Consider the following 16,782-nt stretch of genomic DNA (forward strand, 5'->3'; position numbering starts at 1 on the left):
CCCACGGCTGCCAGAAGCTGGCCCCATCCGAGGCTGCCACTGCTTGCCATCTGTGCGGCGTCGCCCCCACTCCACCACCGGTTGCCTCCCTCTGCGGCCAAAAGGCATAGGGTGCCATCCTTGGCTGGCCTGGGCCTCCCTCTGTGGAAAGATAGCTGGCAGGCCCCGCCCATCTACCACAGTGTTGCTGGCAGGTGGCCTGGGCCTCCCTTTGTGGGGCGGTGGATCACGGAGCCCCCAGATCAATGCCCCTCCCCACCAGGCCTGGGCTCACCATTGATCCCCGCCCACACAGAGGCCCTGCCCACCTTGCTGGGGCTTTGGGATCAATGGCAGAGCAGAGGGAGGCTCATCCCACCCAGCCTGGGCTTTGCGATCAATCGCTGCCCACAGGGAGGTCCACCCTACCCGGCTTGGGCTCCACCATTCATCCCCACCCACAGGGACGCCCTGCCCACCAGACTTGGGTTCACGATTGATCCCGGCCCACAAGAAGGCCCTGCCCACCCTGCTGGAGCTGTGGGATCAATGGCAGAGCAGAGGCAGGAGTTTTCCACCCGGCCTGCGCTCTACCATTAATCCCTGCCCACCCGGCTGGGTCTCTGTGATGGGCCTTCACAGCCTTGGCCGCTTGCCTCGGCCCTCGCAGCCACAGCTTTGTCCGGAAGGTCGTCCAGAAGGTATCCCGGTCTAATTAGCATATTACTCTTTTATGATGCTCAAAGTCACTAATCATCTGAGATGCAAATCGAAACGACAATGTGATACCATCTCACACCTGTCAGAATGGCTATCATCAATAATTCAACAAACGATAAGTGCTGGCGAGGATGTGGAGAAAAAAGAACCCTCGTGCACTATTGGTGGGAATGCAGACCATTGCAGCCACTGTGGAGAACAGTATGGAGTTTCTCAAAAAATTAAAAATGGAACTCCCATTTGATCCAGTGATCCCACTTCTAGGACTATGTCCCAAGAAATCAGAAACAGCAATCAGAAAGGATATATGCACCCCTATGTTCATAGCAGCACAATTTACAATAGCTAAGATATGGAAACAGCCTAAGTGTCCATCAGCAGATGAGTGGATTAATGATCTGTGGTAGGTGTATCTACACAATGGAATACTATGCTGTTGTAAAAAAGAAAGAACTCTTACCATTTGTAACAACATGGATGGACCCGGCATTATGGTAAATGAAATAAGCCAGTGGGAGAAATATAAATATCACATGATCTCACTCATTTGTGGAATATAATGAACAACATAAACTGATGAACAAAAACAGATCCAGAGACAGAGAAGCACTGATCAGACCATAAAACCTCAGAGGGAAGGTAGGGGAGGGTGGGGGTAAGGGAGAGAGATCAACCAAAGGACTTGCATGCATGCATATAAGCATAAGCAATGGACACAGACACCAGTGGGGTGAGGGCATGAGCGAGGGGGTGGGAAAAAAGGGGGGGAGATAAGGACACATATGTAATACCTTAATCAATAAAGAATTTTTTAAAAAAAAGTTTAAAAAAAAGATCATAGTGAAATGATTCTCGGTAACATTGTACCATAATATAAAGCTATAGTCAATATTGAACTCTTCTTTTTTTAAAAAAAAAATATTTTATTGATTTTTTACAGAGAGGAAGGGAGAGGGATAGAGAGTTAGAAACATCGATGAGAGAGAAACATCGATCAGCTGCCTCCTGCACACTCCCTACTGGGTATGTGCCTGCAACCAAGGTACATGCCCTTGACCGGAATCGAACCTGGGACCCTTGAGTCCACAGGCCGACGCCCTGTCCATTGAGCCAAACCGGTTAGGGCAATATTGAACTCTTCTGATTAGAAATTACATTTATTTTTGCCATATGATTCCTTTAGCTAAAAATTTTCTGAATTTTGCATTCTTGGTTATTTATAAAGTGCTCAATTACTTTCTAAAAGAAAATCATATTTTTTTGTTAAGAGAATTACAGAATCACAAAAATAAAAAAAATCTCAGAAATAAACAAAAGAAAATTAAATGATTTGGTCATACCACTGTGAAGCTAGTAAATCCCATAATCTGGGATTTTTGTTGTAGAATTTGAGGCTCTTTCTACTATATTACCTACTGCTGCTTCCATTATTAATATTGTAGTCAGAAATTTCAAGGGATGTTTAGAAGGAAGTAATTACAGAATACAAATCAGTCAGAATAAGAGTAAGCAATGAAATCTTACCTTATCCAACAGTTCATTTTAACCATCTATACCAGTGATGGCGAACGTTTTGAGCTCGGCGTGTCAGCATTTTGAAAATCCCTAACTTAACTCTGGTCCCGTGTCACATATAGAAATTTTTTGATATTTGCAACCATAGTAAAACAAAGACTTTTGATATCTTTATATTATATATTTAAATGCCATTTAACAAAGAAAAATCAACCAAAAAAATGAGTTGCATGTCACCTCTGACACGTGTGTCATAGGTTCGCCATCACTGATCTATACTAATAAAAGGGTAATGTCCCAATTAGACCACACGTCTTCCTGACGTCCTTCCAGACAAAGCCACGGTGGTGAGGCCAAGGCAGAGGCAGTTAGGGGCGATCAGGCTGGCAGGGGAGAGCAGTTAGGGGGATCAGACCAGCAGGGGAGAGCAGTTAGGGGGATCAAGCAGAGTGGTTAGGGCAGGCAGTCATGTGAGCAGTTAGGAGCCAGCGGTCCTGGGTTGCGAGAGGGATGTCCGACTGCCAGTTTAAACTGGCAGTCGGACATCCCCCAAGGGGTCCCGGATTGGAGAGGGTGCAGGCTGGGCTGAGGGACACTGCCCGCCCCCTCCAAGCTGTGCACACAAATTTCGTGCACCTGGCCTTTAATTTTCAAATAAGTACAACACTAAGAAGTGTGATGCCTTTATATGACAACATAGAAAAGAATGTGGACTGATACCCACCAAGTTACTGATGATGAAAAGTTGCATTGGTGAGTGGAGAACTGTAATGTTTTACCCTGCATATTTGGCATGGCTTAATCCTAAATAATAAAAGGCTAATACACAAATAGACCAAATGGCGGAAAAACCGGTCACTATGATGTATGTGGACCATCAGGCGTGTCAGCAGGTGCAAGCAGGGCCCAGCACCATCAGCAGAGGGAAGCGGCAGCAGCCAGAGTGGGGCTGCCGGCAGACAAGGAATGGGGGTGGGGGGGTAGGCCACAGCAGTAGAGGCTGGGCAGGGGCAGGGAGGATGGGCTGAGACCTGCCCCTGTGCCCACTGTAGCCTCATAGCCCACAGTTTCTTTCAAAGTGCAAAAATTCATGCACTGGGCCCCTAGTTTGTTTGTTTTTTTATAACACCTGTGTCTTACTTTTATAATTATGTCAACTTTAAAACTCACAAACTTCTGAGAAGATTTTTGCTGTTTTTAAACTGTTTAAATTGTTTTTGTTAATTTCCCAAACCAGGAAAATAACAACACGCACACACAAAAATACATAGAGACAGAGAAGCATCGAACAGACTGTCAACCTTCAGAGGGAAGGCAGGGAGTGGGAATGGTAAGAGATCAACCAAAGGACTTGTATGCATGCATATAAGCATAACCAATGGACACAGACATTATGGAGGTGAGGGCATGTGCTAGGGGGTGGAAGTGGCCGGGGAGAGGTCAATGGAGGAAAAGGAGACAAATGTAATAATATATGTAATACTTTAAACAATAAAGATTAGAAAAAAAACTATACATGTGATACTAAACTTTCTTGTTATAATGTTCATCTAATTATTTTAATGTTCCATTTTGGCTTACAAAAATGTAGAGAGGTAACAATAGGCAGGCTTCAAGACAAAAAGTCCAAAAGGAAATGTTGTAGAAGCATAGGTGAAAGAGAGATTGTCGTAGTAGAAAGTGCACAGCCACCTGACCATGTTCAACTTTAACTGCCAGCATGATCAGAGCAAAACAGAGCCAATGTTTCTGGTCTTATTTATCTATATCTCTCCCATAACCCCCTGTCCCACTCCCCATCCCCATTCTACCATTTCCTAGTAAGGAGATCTTAGAAAGGACTGCAAGACTCCTCATGTGTAAAATGAAGACAAATACTTCCTTTTAAGTTAGGTTTAGGGAATAATTGAGATAGTCCATGTAGTAGGTGGATGGAACACAGTAAGTATTCAATAAAGATTAGCTGCTGAATTACATAGATTTTGATATTTCATTCCCATGTTTAGACAGTTCTACTCTATGCATTTTTCTCTATATTACTTTTACTAAAACTTGCCTTAAACTCTTTTTAAAAAGTAGGCAAGATACTTAAAAATAAATATTAAAGTAGCAAGGATGTAGTTAGTAATTGTGTTCCAAATGCAATCCTGCTACAAGGAAGAATCAGTAGAAATTGGACATTATCATACTGAACAAGAGAGGACTGACCTCACTTAGAAAAGGTGATGGTTTCTGTGCCCACACTCAATTATTGCTGTAATGTTTTGTTTTCCACTGAACCCTGATGACCCAGACAAACTTCAGAGAAACACTAATGATTAGACCCCTTTAATAACTAAAAGCAGAGCATCTTGGTTTTCACCAAAGGAGAAAAGATATACTTGTTCATTAATATATTTCTGCTTTTTCTGTACACACACATCCAAGGAGACATGCAAGTATGGGTCACATTGATTGGAAACGCTAAATCCAACTGCACCTGAGGTCTTACATAACTGACCACATTTACTTTTCACTATCACCATGGTCTTCCACTTCCTGGCTCCCTTCTCACACCCATCCATGCAAAAAAGGTAAAGAAAGGAAAGGGCAGAATAACTTATTGTCAAGTAGTATCTAGTCAAAACTCTTAAAAGCTATTCCTACTGTGATAGTTCTACATTTCCTTTGTTCTTCCCACTCATCCTCCATTCCCCTTCCTGGGATCCTTCCCCATGTATCCTATACAGTGGGGCCTTGACTTACGAGTTTACTGACTAACAAGTTTTTTTGAGATACGAGTCGTCTCCCGGCCGATTTTTTGCTTTGAGTGTCGAGCTCAAAAAAATTCGGGTTATGAGCCAGCTTCAGATACCCCACTGCTAGTTGGCGCAGCGAACGTCACAGTGATTTGACATACGAGTAATTCGAGTTATGAGCTCCGTCACGGAACGAATTACACTCGTAAGTCAAGGCCCCACTGTATTTATCTAGCTCTATCATTACCCCTTCACAATCTATTTATCTTTGTGTAAATGCCATCTCTCCTGTGTGTACCCGGAAAGCAAGAAGCATGTCTTTCTTTTCAGTTGTTCATGCCTCATAGCACCTAGCAGGAAACCCAATAGGAGGTACTAGTAGATGTCTTGAAATCTATAATAATAGAAGTGTAATATGCTAATTAGACTAAACAACCTTCTGGATGAAGTCACAGAGGCGGAGGGGCTGAGGCGGAGGCAGCCATGGTAGTGGCAGGGGCTAAGCTCCTTGCACAAATTTCGTGCATTGGCCTCTAGTAAGTAAATAAAATATAACATCTTACAGTGTAGTACACTACAAAGAGCCCTGGATTAATAGTCAGAAAACTTGCACTCTATTGTGAATAATGCTCTCTTGCTGGTCCTGTAGCTTCATTTATAAGCATTTTAGTATCAGTTTCCTCTTCTATAAAACAGGACCCTTACTTGCTCTGTAATTGCATATGGTTTCATAAATTGAAATGATGAAAGTAAAAAGAGCTTATTGTTACGCTATTTTAAAGCTATATGGTTATTTCTGCTGAAAAATATTACTTGTCAACCAAACTTGCTAAATTTAGGTAGGGATAGTACAGTTATTCTATTAGGAAATGCAGATTTAATTAATACATTTATTTGCTTTTTCTTAAAATAGAATAAAGTCATAAACAGCTGGTAAGACACTGATTTACAGTATATCATCACAAGCATGTATAATAATTATGTTTGAAACAGAAATGGCCCGTGTTAACTGTGCCGTATTTCCCAATTATAATTATGATTTGGATAAAGTGTTTGGATATTTCTTACCAGGTTCTGGAAGGTCTAATTTTGCCCGCTTTAGTTCTGCCATAGAAATCTGAAGTTGATCTATTACAAAGTCATCTTCAAAGAAAAAGTCTTTTGCCAAGGTCTCCTGAAGAAATTCTACAAGTTCTTCCATAGACAATTTCATTAAATGTTCTAAGAAAAGACAAAATATAATACTCTGTCAGCAGCTACTTTAGGTTGAGAAGATAATGTATTCTATTCTGGTGTAGTATTTTTTTTAAAGGGGCACAACAAACAAATTAAATATGGTATTGCGAATATCACTGAAATTCAGTATGACAAAACAGTCACAGAGAAAAGCAGGTACTCTTAGTGTGGGGGATGAGGAACTGCATACTACTAAACACCTTCTCATTGGTTTAATAATAACCATACCTAAGCATTCATATTAATCCAGAGCAAGAGCTTCTTAGATACAACAGACATAGACCACCTACGATGACATGAGATTTTTCTGTTTTATTGACATGGAGCTCCAAACTCACTTTTAGGTCTATAATTTTACTGTTTCAGAATTTCAAAAAAATATGGATTACTAATTTTACTTATATTTCTACTTATGAAATTAATTTTATAGGAGAAAACTCAAATTACAGATATAAAACAAAGTAAAAATGACCTAAGATCCCATAGCAACTGCTCTATAAGAAGATGTGTATACATGTGTATCAATTTAAAAAGTAAGTAACGCCACCTTGTTTCCCCCCACTCAATAATCTATATCACAGATATCCCTTATTTCAACAAGTATAATTATACACCATCATTATTACTGTGTGAATGTACTATAATTTTTAATATTGGGCACCTAAGTAGTTTCTTTTTTTCTCTCTCTTTTTTACTGTTAAGCCCACTGTGTGGTGAACCTCCAGGAACAATGTCTCAGTAGTGTTAAGGCAACTGGGAAATAACCTAGAGAAAATGTTGGGAGCTTCAACTAACTATTGGTTAAGGGCCCAGACACAGTTTTTGAAGCTTTATATGGCAGTGAATGAACTTTCTGTAAGTCATTGAGCTTTCTCTTCCTAAGAAAAAATACACAGTAGCAGACAGACTTCTTTCCACAGCTTTAGATTACTGAAATGATAGCACAGTAAGTAATTGTTACACTTAAAGTTTACTTACAAAGGGTAACGAAACTTTTTACTTATGAAAATTAATCAAGAGACATATAAATAAAACATACTTTAAGAGGGAGAGGAGCACTATAGAGAAATACAACTTCATATTTCTACTCCTCATGTTTAGGGAACATTAAACTAGTAAGTAAAAATCTTAATAAAAAGTTTACTTTTGTTTTATATCTTGGTCAATTCATAATACAGAAAGAAGAAAGGGAGAGAGAGATTGAGAGAAATTGAGGGAGACTGATTTTCTGTGGTTATAGGAGAGTCTTGGAGACAATTCATTGTCAATTGTTTTGGTTGGTGCTGTGGTTTGTGTGTTGGGGGAGTAAGGTTCTGGGTGTAAGAGAAACAAAACCACAACACTTCTGAATCCTTTTCTTTCAGAGTAAACAATACAAATATGATTTTAAAGGGGATTTCCATTCCTGTCTAAAGTTTGGATAATCTGGTGCTCATGAAGTTTACGCTTTCCGGGTAAGCAAACAAACAATCTTATATTAAAGTATCTAACGTGTGCTTAGAACAATGCTAAGCACAACATGGGAAAAACTACAAAACATGACCTCAAGTACTCAATCCTTTATAATAAAAGGCTAATATGTAAATAAACTGAACCGGTTGCTATGATGTGCGCTGACCACCAGAGGGCACGCGCAGAACATGGCAGGCATCAGCAGCAGACTGCAGAGCGTGGAACATGGCGGGGTGTTGGCTGCAGCGGGATAGTGGAGCAGGTGAGCAGGGGCACCAGGTGGAGCACCGTCACTATTGTCGGGGCGAGTCTCTGCTGGTTACTGAAAATTCTTTGCTCCTGTGCACCTTGGTCCCACTGGTGCTTGCATCTGCTGCCAGTGCCGGTCCTGGCCCCGCTCAAACCTGCTGCTGGCCCCGAGTGCTAGGCACCATCAGCAGGTGCGAGCAGCAGCTGCTGGCCCTGACTGCCCCTCCGGGCTTCTCCACCTCCCCCTGCTCCTGAGGGGAGATTGGGGCAGCATCCACCACTCACACCTGCTGCTGGTGCTGGCCCCTCTTGCACCCGCTGCTGGCACCAGCCCCAATTGCTCCACGCCATCAGCGGGTGCAAGCGGGGCTGACACCGTCAGCTTGTGGGAGTGGCAGAAGCAGGAGTGGGGCTGCCAGCAGACAGGGGGCAGGGAACTATAGCAGAAAGGGCCGGGTGGAGGCACAGAGGATGGGCGGAGACCTGCCCTTGTGCCCACCGCAGCCTTGCGGCTCACAGTTCCTTTTAAGGTGCACGAATTCATGCACAGGTCCCCTAGTTAGATTATAATTTAGTTGGGAAGCTAAACAGATGAGAGTGAATACAATGAACATAAAACTATGTTGTGTGGCCTAATTAGAAGTGCACATGCAATTCTAAAGCTTTCAGTGATTCTCTTTTCCCAAAGTTACAAAAGGAGTCATAATTTTTAAGGTTGAATTGAGACATTAAGATGAATAAGGTTCTTCATTTTATGAAGAAGAACTCTCATTTCTTGATTTTAAACAAGGCATAGCACATCGAATTTACTGAGCCCCAGAAATATTGCAACTGCAGACTTTTTAAAGCCTTGTTGCATTTAGGCAACTATAAACATGGGCCATGCTTGCCCCAGAGGCCACAATGCAGCCAAGCAGATAGATGAGCTGGAGTGTCCCCATCTCTTGTCTATACCTAGGAGCTAGATGCTTTTCTTCCTGGAGAAAAGAAACAGTAATGGAAAATATCCTCTCTAGACCTTTAGACTAAGGCGCTGGTTTCTTTGGTCTCCCTTCTCTCTTATTACAAAGCTGAGATTCAGACTGATGAAAAGAACAGGGTCCCAGTGAAAACAAATACTTAATAAGATTATTAGTATTATTAGCAAAACCAGCACATTGTATCCTACTGTTTAAGTATGAAAATGAAACTGATATAGAGAAAAGAATCAAAGACCTTCGCAATGAAGTAAACTTCTTCATAAGAACCAATGAAAGTAAATTATCAACTGAAGATAATTTGTTCACTGATTTTTAGGAATTTTTAAAAATCACTACTAAAAGAATATGAAGTTGAGTAGGAAATGAGAACTCAGAGTTAAAACATGACTAGATTTTTGTGAAATCTTTATAGTTAAACTTTTTCTTACTTTTGTGTAACTTTAAGATTGTATAAGACATAGCAGTAAGAACTCGTTCTCCTTCAAAGATGTAGATATCCCATATTCTGAGGTTTAGCGTAAAGGGAGTCTATAATTAAAAACAAAAAAGAAATAAGATTAATAGTTTGCCCTGTCTGATATTTATAATTTCATGATTGGGTTTTGTAAATAAATACTCACACGATCAAGGAAACATTGAAAAAACCATTTCATTGTGTAAAAACTTGTGTAGATTTCTTGAGAATCCTGAAAAAACAGAGACTTCATAATTTCTGGATTGTAGCAAACAAAACATGACATACAACACTAAAAGTTACAAAAGCTGTAGGGGGTTGGCTGTCAAAGCTACACATAAAACCATTTCATTACAAATCTTTTTTCATGTTGCTGAAGGATTTCTATTTTTCCTTTTTGTTTCCTCTCCTCTCTCATTTTTTACTTTTGAAAATCAAATGCTTCTTATGACAGGATTGTAATACAAGATTTTGATTCTCTTTAATATAGTTTATAGTGAAGTATCTTTGCTTTACTAAACTACTGGTTTTTTTATCATAAATCATATATATGGTTCACTAAGGATGAGTTTATATGACCTTTAAATATTTTTTGTGCAATAAAAACACCTTCAAGCCCTGGCCGGTGTGGCTTAGTTGGTTGGGTATCATCTCGTTTACTGAAAGACTACTGGTTTGATTCCCGATCAAGGCATATGTCCAGGTTGCCATTTCAATCCCTCCTAGGGGGCGTGCAGGAGGCAGCCAATCAATGTTTCATTCATATTGATGTTTCTATCTCTCCCTCTCCCTTTCTTTCTCTCTAAAATATCAATAAAAATCTTTTAAAAAAATATCTTCAAAATTACTGAAATATCATAGCTTCAAAGAAGTTTGAGTGAGGGCTGTGATAGTTGATCAATATTAAATTTCACAAACCAAATGTTCTTTAAACAATTGGGAATTATAACTGCATACTAAATGAAATGGACAACAACATAAATTGATAAGGTAATTGGGACCAAAGGCTGCACTCAATTCTGCTAGCTTTATTCTTGGTGTAAGTGGGTTTAAGTCAATGTCACGTCTACCTACCAAATGTTGCTTAAGCTTGGACAGAAATTTATTCAGTATTTTTTCATGATGTTCTTGAAACCTCAAGAGTTTAGGAAAACCATGGACAAAAAAGCCTAGAATACAAACATAAAAATAATATTTCTTAAATAAGACCAATAAAAATTCCTATTTTAAAATACAATCTTTTTTTCATTTTTAACTGTCAATATCAAAAAATAAATCCAGTAACCAAAATATTTTTCCTCCCCACCAAAAAAATAATTGTGTATGAGCTTTGATTAATAAAACCCTGTAGCATAGTATTTATTTTTTGAAGATCTCCTATAACCTAATAAAAATATAAAAGAGAACAGAATATTTCTGAATTAAAAGGAAAACGAAGAAGCTAAGAAAAAATGAAAACTGAAGTCATTTATCAAGATTATTTGTTCTCTTAAAGTATTGGGCCATATCTTTAATGTGCAAATTTTTATAGGTTATTCTAACTCTGATTTCTTATCATTTTGTTTTATTGTTAATATATTACACAACAAACATTTCATTACTTTTTCAAGATTTACTCTTAACAATTTAATTAGTATCATGCTTCCAAAGTTTTTGGCACTTTTAATCTTTTTATAAGTGATATTTAACAGCAGATAAAAACATTGGCACTATGTGATCAATGTTATATCAAAAATGGAATTTTATCCCAACTGATTATACAATACCCTATATAATAAAACCATAGTATACAAATTATCCCCTCAACTGAGAGTTTGACTAGGGGGTGGGGCTGGCTGGGGGAAGGGAGGAAGGCCCTGGCTTGTGGCAGGCAGCCAGGGGAAGGGAGGGAGGCCCCAGCCAGCTACCGTCAGCTGCTAGAGACCCCACCAGTGTACAAATTTTGTGCACTGGGCCTCTAGTAATGTATAAGATTTCTAGATGGCAACTAATTGTAAATAGTAAGTCAGTATTAATTTTGCGTATTTAATTCATGGAACCTTACATCTATTTTTATTCACAAGTTTTCTTTTAGATATTCTACACATTCCATTAAAAAGGATATACACTTAATGGATTCACAATTTTTCCATATATTTTAACAACCTGGGTATATAGCTTTGAAAGATGTTAATAATTATTTTTGAAAAAAGAATCCAGGGCAAATACTGTGTGTTACCTATGCCCTCCCTAGATATCCCTGATGTATGAGCTTCTTAAAGTTTCCCAGTTGTTTTATAGACTACAGAAACATTTTTCTTTGCTTAACTCCGTCTCCCAGACTTATTTGATCTTGAAAACCGCTTTTACCCCACAAAACATGTTCCCCAAAGTAAAACTATGTTCCTCACACACTTTTGGGAAACACTGCTTTACATATTTTGGGGAAGGCCTATTTCATAACTAATTCTGTTTTCTCAGGTGTGTGTAAAAATTTCCACAGAGATTCTATTCCTTCCCTAGTAATATTTTCCAGTGAAATGATTTCATTAAAAAATTCATATCTCTGTTTGTGCCACTTTCATGGTCAATTTGATAGTGATGGAAACTGGAAGAATCTCAAGAAGTCTGTATTTTAAAAGTACTGCCCTTCAATAACAAGTACTGGCAAAGATACCTAATATTCCTTCACTTTTCAGTGATATCCCAGACTTGATATTTTAAATCTCATTTCTTCAGCCCTCACTTTATTGTATATATTTATAAATGACACTTCCATATATGAAATGCAAAAAAATAACTTTTCTAAAATAGGGCAGTCTTCTACATATTTACATGTACTTAAATTATAACATTCCACTGTATTTCAACATATATCAGCAACCCCATCCCATGGTAAAGCAAAATAAAGACTGACAGGCAGTTATTTTTCCTTCAAGATGCTTTTTAAATCATGCTATTGAATGGCAGTTCAATGTAATATGTCAGACTTTTGGAGTCTGTTCATGGGGTGCAGAGTGTCCAGAAACAGTTGCCATAAATATAGTATTTATCTTTTAAAAATTCACAAGGAACACTGAAAGAAATAGCCAAATGCTAACACACACGAGTGCACATGTGCACATATACACACATACAAAATACACCCCAGCCAACCACATAGTAAGAATGTGAGATTTAATAAACTATAAACTATGGGAGGTCATGTTAAAATGTCACTTTAAACATGTGGCAGGTTCCCCAGAATATAGGTGTAAATATTCACCAACAGAACTTACATGACCCATTCTTGGAGTGATTGGTGTTAGATTTTGCTTTTATTTGGTATTATCACATGAATGGCACTGGGAAAATAATTTTGCACTATTTGGGACATATGTCACTTTTATTTCCAAGACAAGTTGGAATCCAAATTCTTAAATAAAATTCATTGCATATGCTTCACAAAGAAAAGGACATGGTTATCAAAATCAATCTTCTAACTTAAAAACAAAAGTATCCAGAATGTGTTACCAACCTTTTATGTAAAATGGAATCAATTTTACAGCTGAAAAAACTAGAACATACACTTGTTACAAAACTACTTAGTTCTTATGTACCTTTTCTTTAAACACTTTAAGCACCATTTTTCAATCTTTGACAAAGAGTTATAGATCACAATATCCAGTCAATAATAAACAGTTCACTGAAATGATAACCGTATGACTATTTAAAAGTTTTGATCAAAAGGCATCTTTTATTTCTCCAATACAGCTTTTCTAAATTCCTCCAAACATAAATTAGTTTATTCTGATTGGAGGGGCAATTAAAAAAAGAATTTTTAAATGCCAACAATATACTCTGGGGTAAACACAAAGGAATATAAATGTGAACAGAAAAAAATTAGAAGAGTTCAATAAAGAAGAGTGAAATAAAAAATTAGTAACAAACACTAATTAACTGAACAAGCCCCCAGAAGTAAGTTTTTGTACTTAACTCTTCCAAGCATCTTCCAAAGTTTGTGCTTTAATTTACCTTCTTTCACTCTCCCGTGCTTATTATTTATGACTAGAGGTCTGGTGCATGAAATTCATGCGGGGGGGGGGTGTCCCTCAGCCCAGCCTGCACCCTCTCCAATCTGGGATCCCTTGGGGGACATCCCTCTCAGAATCTGGGACTGTTGGCTCGCCACTCCCCTGCCATATGATTGCACCCAAATGCCCTCCCCTGCTGGCCCGATTGCCCCCAACTGCCCTCCCCTGCCGGCCTGGTTGCCCCCAACTGCCCTCCCCTGCTGGCCTGGTCCCCCCCAATTGCCATCCCCTGCCGGCCCAGTCCCCCCTAACTACCCTCCCCTGCTGGCCTAGTCACCCACAACTTCCCTCCCCTGACGGCCATCTTGTGGCTGTGGGCGCCACCATCTTTGTGAGGTGGGGCAGTCAATTAACATATTCCCTCCTTATTGGCTGTGGGTGCCATCATCTTTGCGATGGCATGAGGGTCAATTAGCATATTCCCTCTTTATTAGATAGGATAACTATGGGGCTTTCTTACCATGCATGGCATGTTTGGGGCCTGAGAAGAGTTTGACCAGGGCCCAGAAGGCATCTTCTTCATTCATATACATAAGGAGTAAAGCTGTGATCTGGCTCATCCCCTGACAGTATCCAACTTCCTGAAGAGCAAATGAGAACAAAGAAACTGGGAGTTTTAAGATCAAATTACATGCATATGCACATATAAAACTGACCTATAAAATAATCAGAAAATGCCTAAATACATTATTGAATGAGCAATTCTTGAATGAGAAAAGTATTAAAATCTTCATAGTACTGAGCCACATACTATGAAAGAATAAAATTGTGTTCAAGAATAAATGTAGAGGTATGAACAAAGTCTCAATCTAATTTTTGTAAAATACCAACAATATACTCTGGGGTAATACTGTTCAATACTGTTCTACCTTGTATAAAAAGCACTAGCAGTGTTTTGTTTTGTTTTTCTTTTTATGTATGATTCTCAGCTCAATATTCCTCTTCTTTGCTCAGATGCTGGCAAATCTCTCTCCTCCTACAGTTCCCAGTTCACTGTCAGGCCTTCTCTAGATTTCTGGACCTTTATGTACACACATTTGCAGCCTGTGCCCCTTCTCTGAGAACTGCCCACTCGCCCCATGTCCCCTGCTCATCAAGTGGCCGTAGGTATACATGAACCAAAGCTGATGGAGCAGAAGAGGACATCTGACCCCAGGGGAATAATTAATTGGCTGCACTGACTAATCACGAACTTTTTCCAGGAAATCTGAATGAAGCCAGAGACTGTAACCAGATGGTAGTGTGTCCTTGAATAGAGTGGTCACGGTGAGTCTGTGGATGCAATTTTAGCCATGGAAAAACTGATAAGTAGGCAAAGAAAGCAACTGGAGAGAGAAATACTGAAATAAACAGTTTACAGAGGTAATCAGAGTCAGCTCAAGAGGAAGAGAGAAAAAGTGTAGCTCTTTCTCACCGAAGTCTTCGCACCAGCTTCAACACCCAGGAGGTCCAACTACTGCTTCATTTCTATGAGAAGACCCTTTAATAAACTCCTTTTTAACTTGTCCTAGTTTGGGATTTCTGTCCCTTGTAACTTAACGGTTTTCATTATAATAAAAATGACATATCTCAAGGTCTAAGGCTGTCCTGCCTAAAACCTAGTCAACAAGCATTTACTTAACATACAAATTAGGCTCAACCTTAACTGATCTTGCCTAAAATTATTATCTCCCCCAGGATGATAAATACCTTTTAGGAACAACATGTTCCATTACCAGAAAGGTTCGTCTTAGCCTGCTCTTTGGAATAGCAAGTAGGCACAGGCAGTACTGAATGTATAAAGTGCAAAGCAAAAATTAATCTAGCTACCAACTTCCTGTCCTTCTACCGCTGGTCATTCCCAGTCCTGTTTGCTTAAAATAAAAACAAAACAAACAACAACACAAAAATAATAAAACAAACAGGCTGGAGAAAGAGGGAAAAAGTGAGATTCACTGATATGCTGTGATTTTTCCCATTTCCAAGTCAGCTTTGCTCTAGACCCAGGGTCACTGTAAGGAGCCCTGAAGAGATCCGCAGAGATCAAAGGCTGTGGACACCATCTAGTTCTGACATGAAGAAACTCAGCCCAAAGGGCCTTGTTAGGAAGGGCGTGCAGAAAGATTCTCCTGTTCCTCAGAATACTCCCCAAAGAGCTACAGGCAGGCATGCTCCAACTTACCGTATTATAAATAGAATATGCAGCAAGAACATGGAACAGGGACTGTTGCCTAGAAGAGGGGGAAAAATCATAGTGAACACAACCTAGTTATTTCACACATTTTAAAAATTATAAACTTAAAAAAATAGGTTGACTGAAAACAGATAATCCACATAAAATTAGTAATATATTAAAGAAATGATCCCAAGCTCAAATTTTAACAATTTCTATACGGTATAAATTTGAGGTTAGATAACATTCATTTTGATAGAAAGAATTTATGCCAAAAAACGCAATAGGCTTCACAATTACTTAAATTCGTTGCCTTCTTTCACTGAACTATTCTCACTATAAAATCATCCCCATGGAAGCAACTGACCCTATAGAACCATGGAATGGCCTCAGTTACAGTGCCAGCCAGCTAGGTGTACAAAACTGTAAGACTGAGCAATGTCTTCCAGGAGGTTGTATATGCTTTAAATCAGCCTGCAATATATGGTGCCGTCTCCCATAGCCAGGATCCAGGGGTCCAAGCCTGAAGGGGTGGAAGTGGGAAGGGCTCCACCCACTATTATCTCTGGTATTTTACTAGCAAAATGTTTGTTTCTCTTCCCATCAACCTTGGGCTCTCTGGCAGTCTAGAGGTCTTAGTTTCAAAGAGAGGAAGGCTTCTACCAGGAAACACAACGATTCCACTGAACTGGAATTTGAGACTGCCACCCTGACACTTTGGGCTCCTCTTGCCTCTGAATCAAAAGGCAAAAAACTGGCTGGGATGACTGATCCTGATTATTGAGGGGAATCTGAGTTGCTACTACATAATGGACATAAGGAAGAGTATGTCTAAAATACAGGACATTTAGAATGTTAGCATTACCAAAACTTGTGATTCAAGTCAACAGAAAACTACAACAGTCCAACTCAGGATGGGTTGCTAATGGTCGAGACCTTTCAGGAGTAAAGGTTTAGGTCACCTCACCAGGTGCATAACCACAGCCAGTGGAAGTACTTGCTGAGGGAAAAGGAATTAGGGACTGGATAGTGGAAAGAGTTATAAACCAGCTCTGACCACATGCCCAATCGCAGAAATAAAGATTATAAATTAGTATATTTTTCTTATTTTTGTATATGTTTGTATATGTTAAAAATATTTTTTCTTCCTTCTCTTTTTCCTTGTCACCGTATGAGATATAGTAACAATAGTTAATTTTATATCATAGTAATTAGCTGATAGAATATTAAAGCAGAACAGTAAACAGACATCCTT

The 16,782-nt window shown here is 39.3% G+C and overlaps 1 protein-coding gene across 1 annotated transcript in view; it reads right to left on the reverse strand.

Moving 5' to 3' along the window:
* The window catches only part of USP6NL (USP6 N-terminal like), a 169,346-nt gene that overhangs the window by 21,031 nt on the left and 131,533 nt on the right, over positions 1–16,782 (reverse strand). Inside the window, exons 9-14 of the mRNA XM_006772988.2 lie at positions 15,537–15,585; positions 13,836–13,956; positions 10,398–10,492; positions 9,490–9,555; positions 9,298–9,397; positions 6,021–6,173 (exon numbers count right to left, since the gene is read on the reverse strand). Of these exons, the coding sequence (XP_006773051.1) occupies positions 6,021–6,173; positions 9,298–9,397; positions 9,490–9,555; positions 10,398–10,492; positions 13,836–13,956; positions 15,537–15,585 (584 nt within the window). The remainder of the gene's footprint in view (positions 1–6,020; positions 6,174–9,297; positions 9,398–9,489; positions 9,556–10,397; positions 10,493–13,835; positions 13,957–15,536; positions 15,586–16,782) is intronic.

The sequence above is a fragment of the Myotis davidii genome, unplaced genomic scaffold (genome assembly GCF_000327345.1).
Source record: "Myotis davidii unplaced genomic scaffold, ASM32734v1 scaffold226, whole genome shotgun sequence".
Lineage (NCBI taxonomy): Eukaryota > Metazoa > Chordata > Mammalia > Chiroptera > Vespertilionidae > Myotis > Myotis davidii.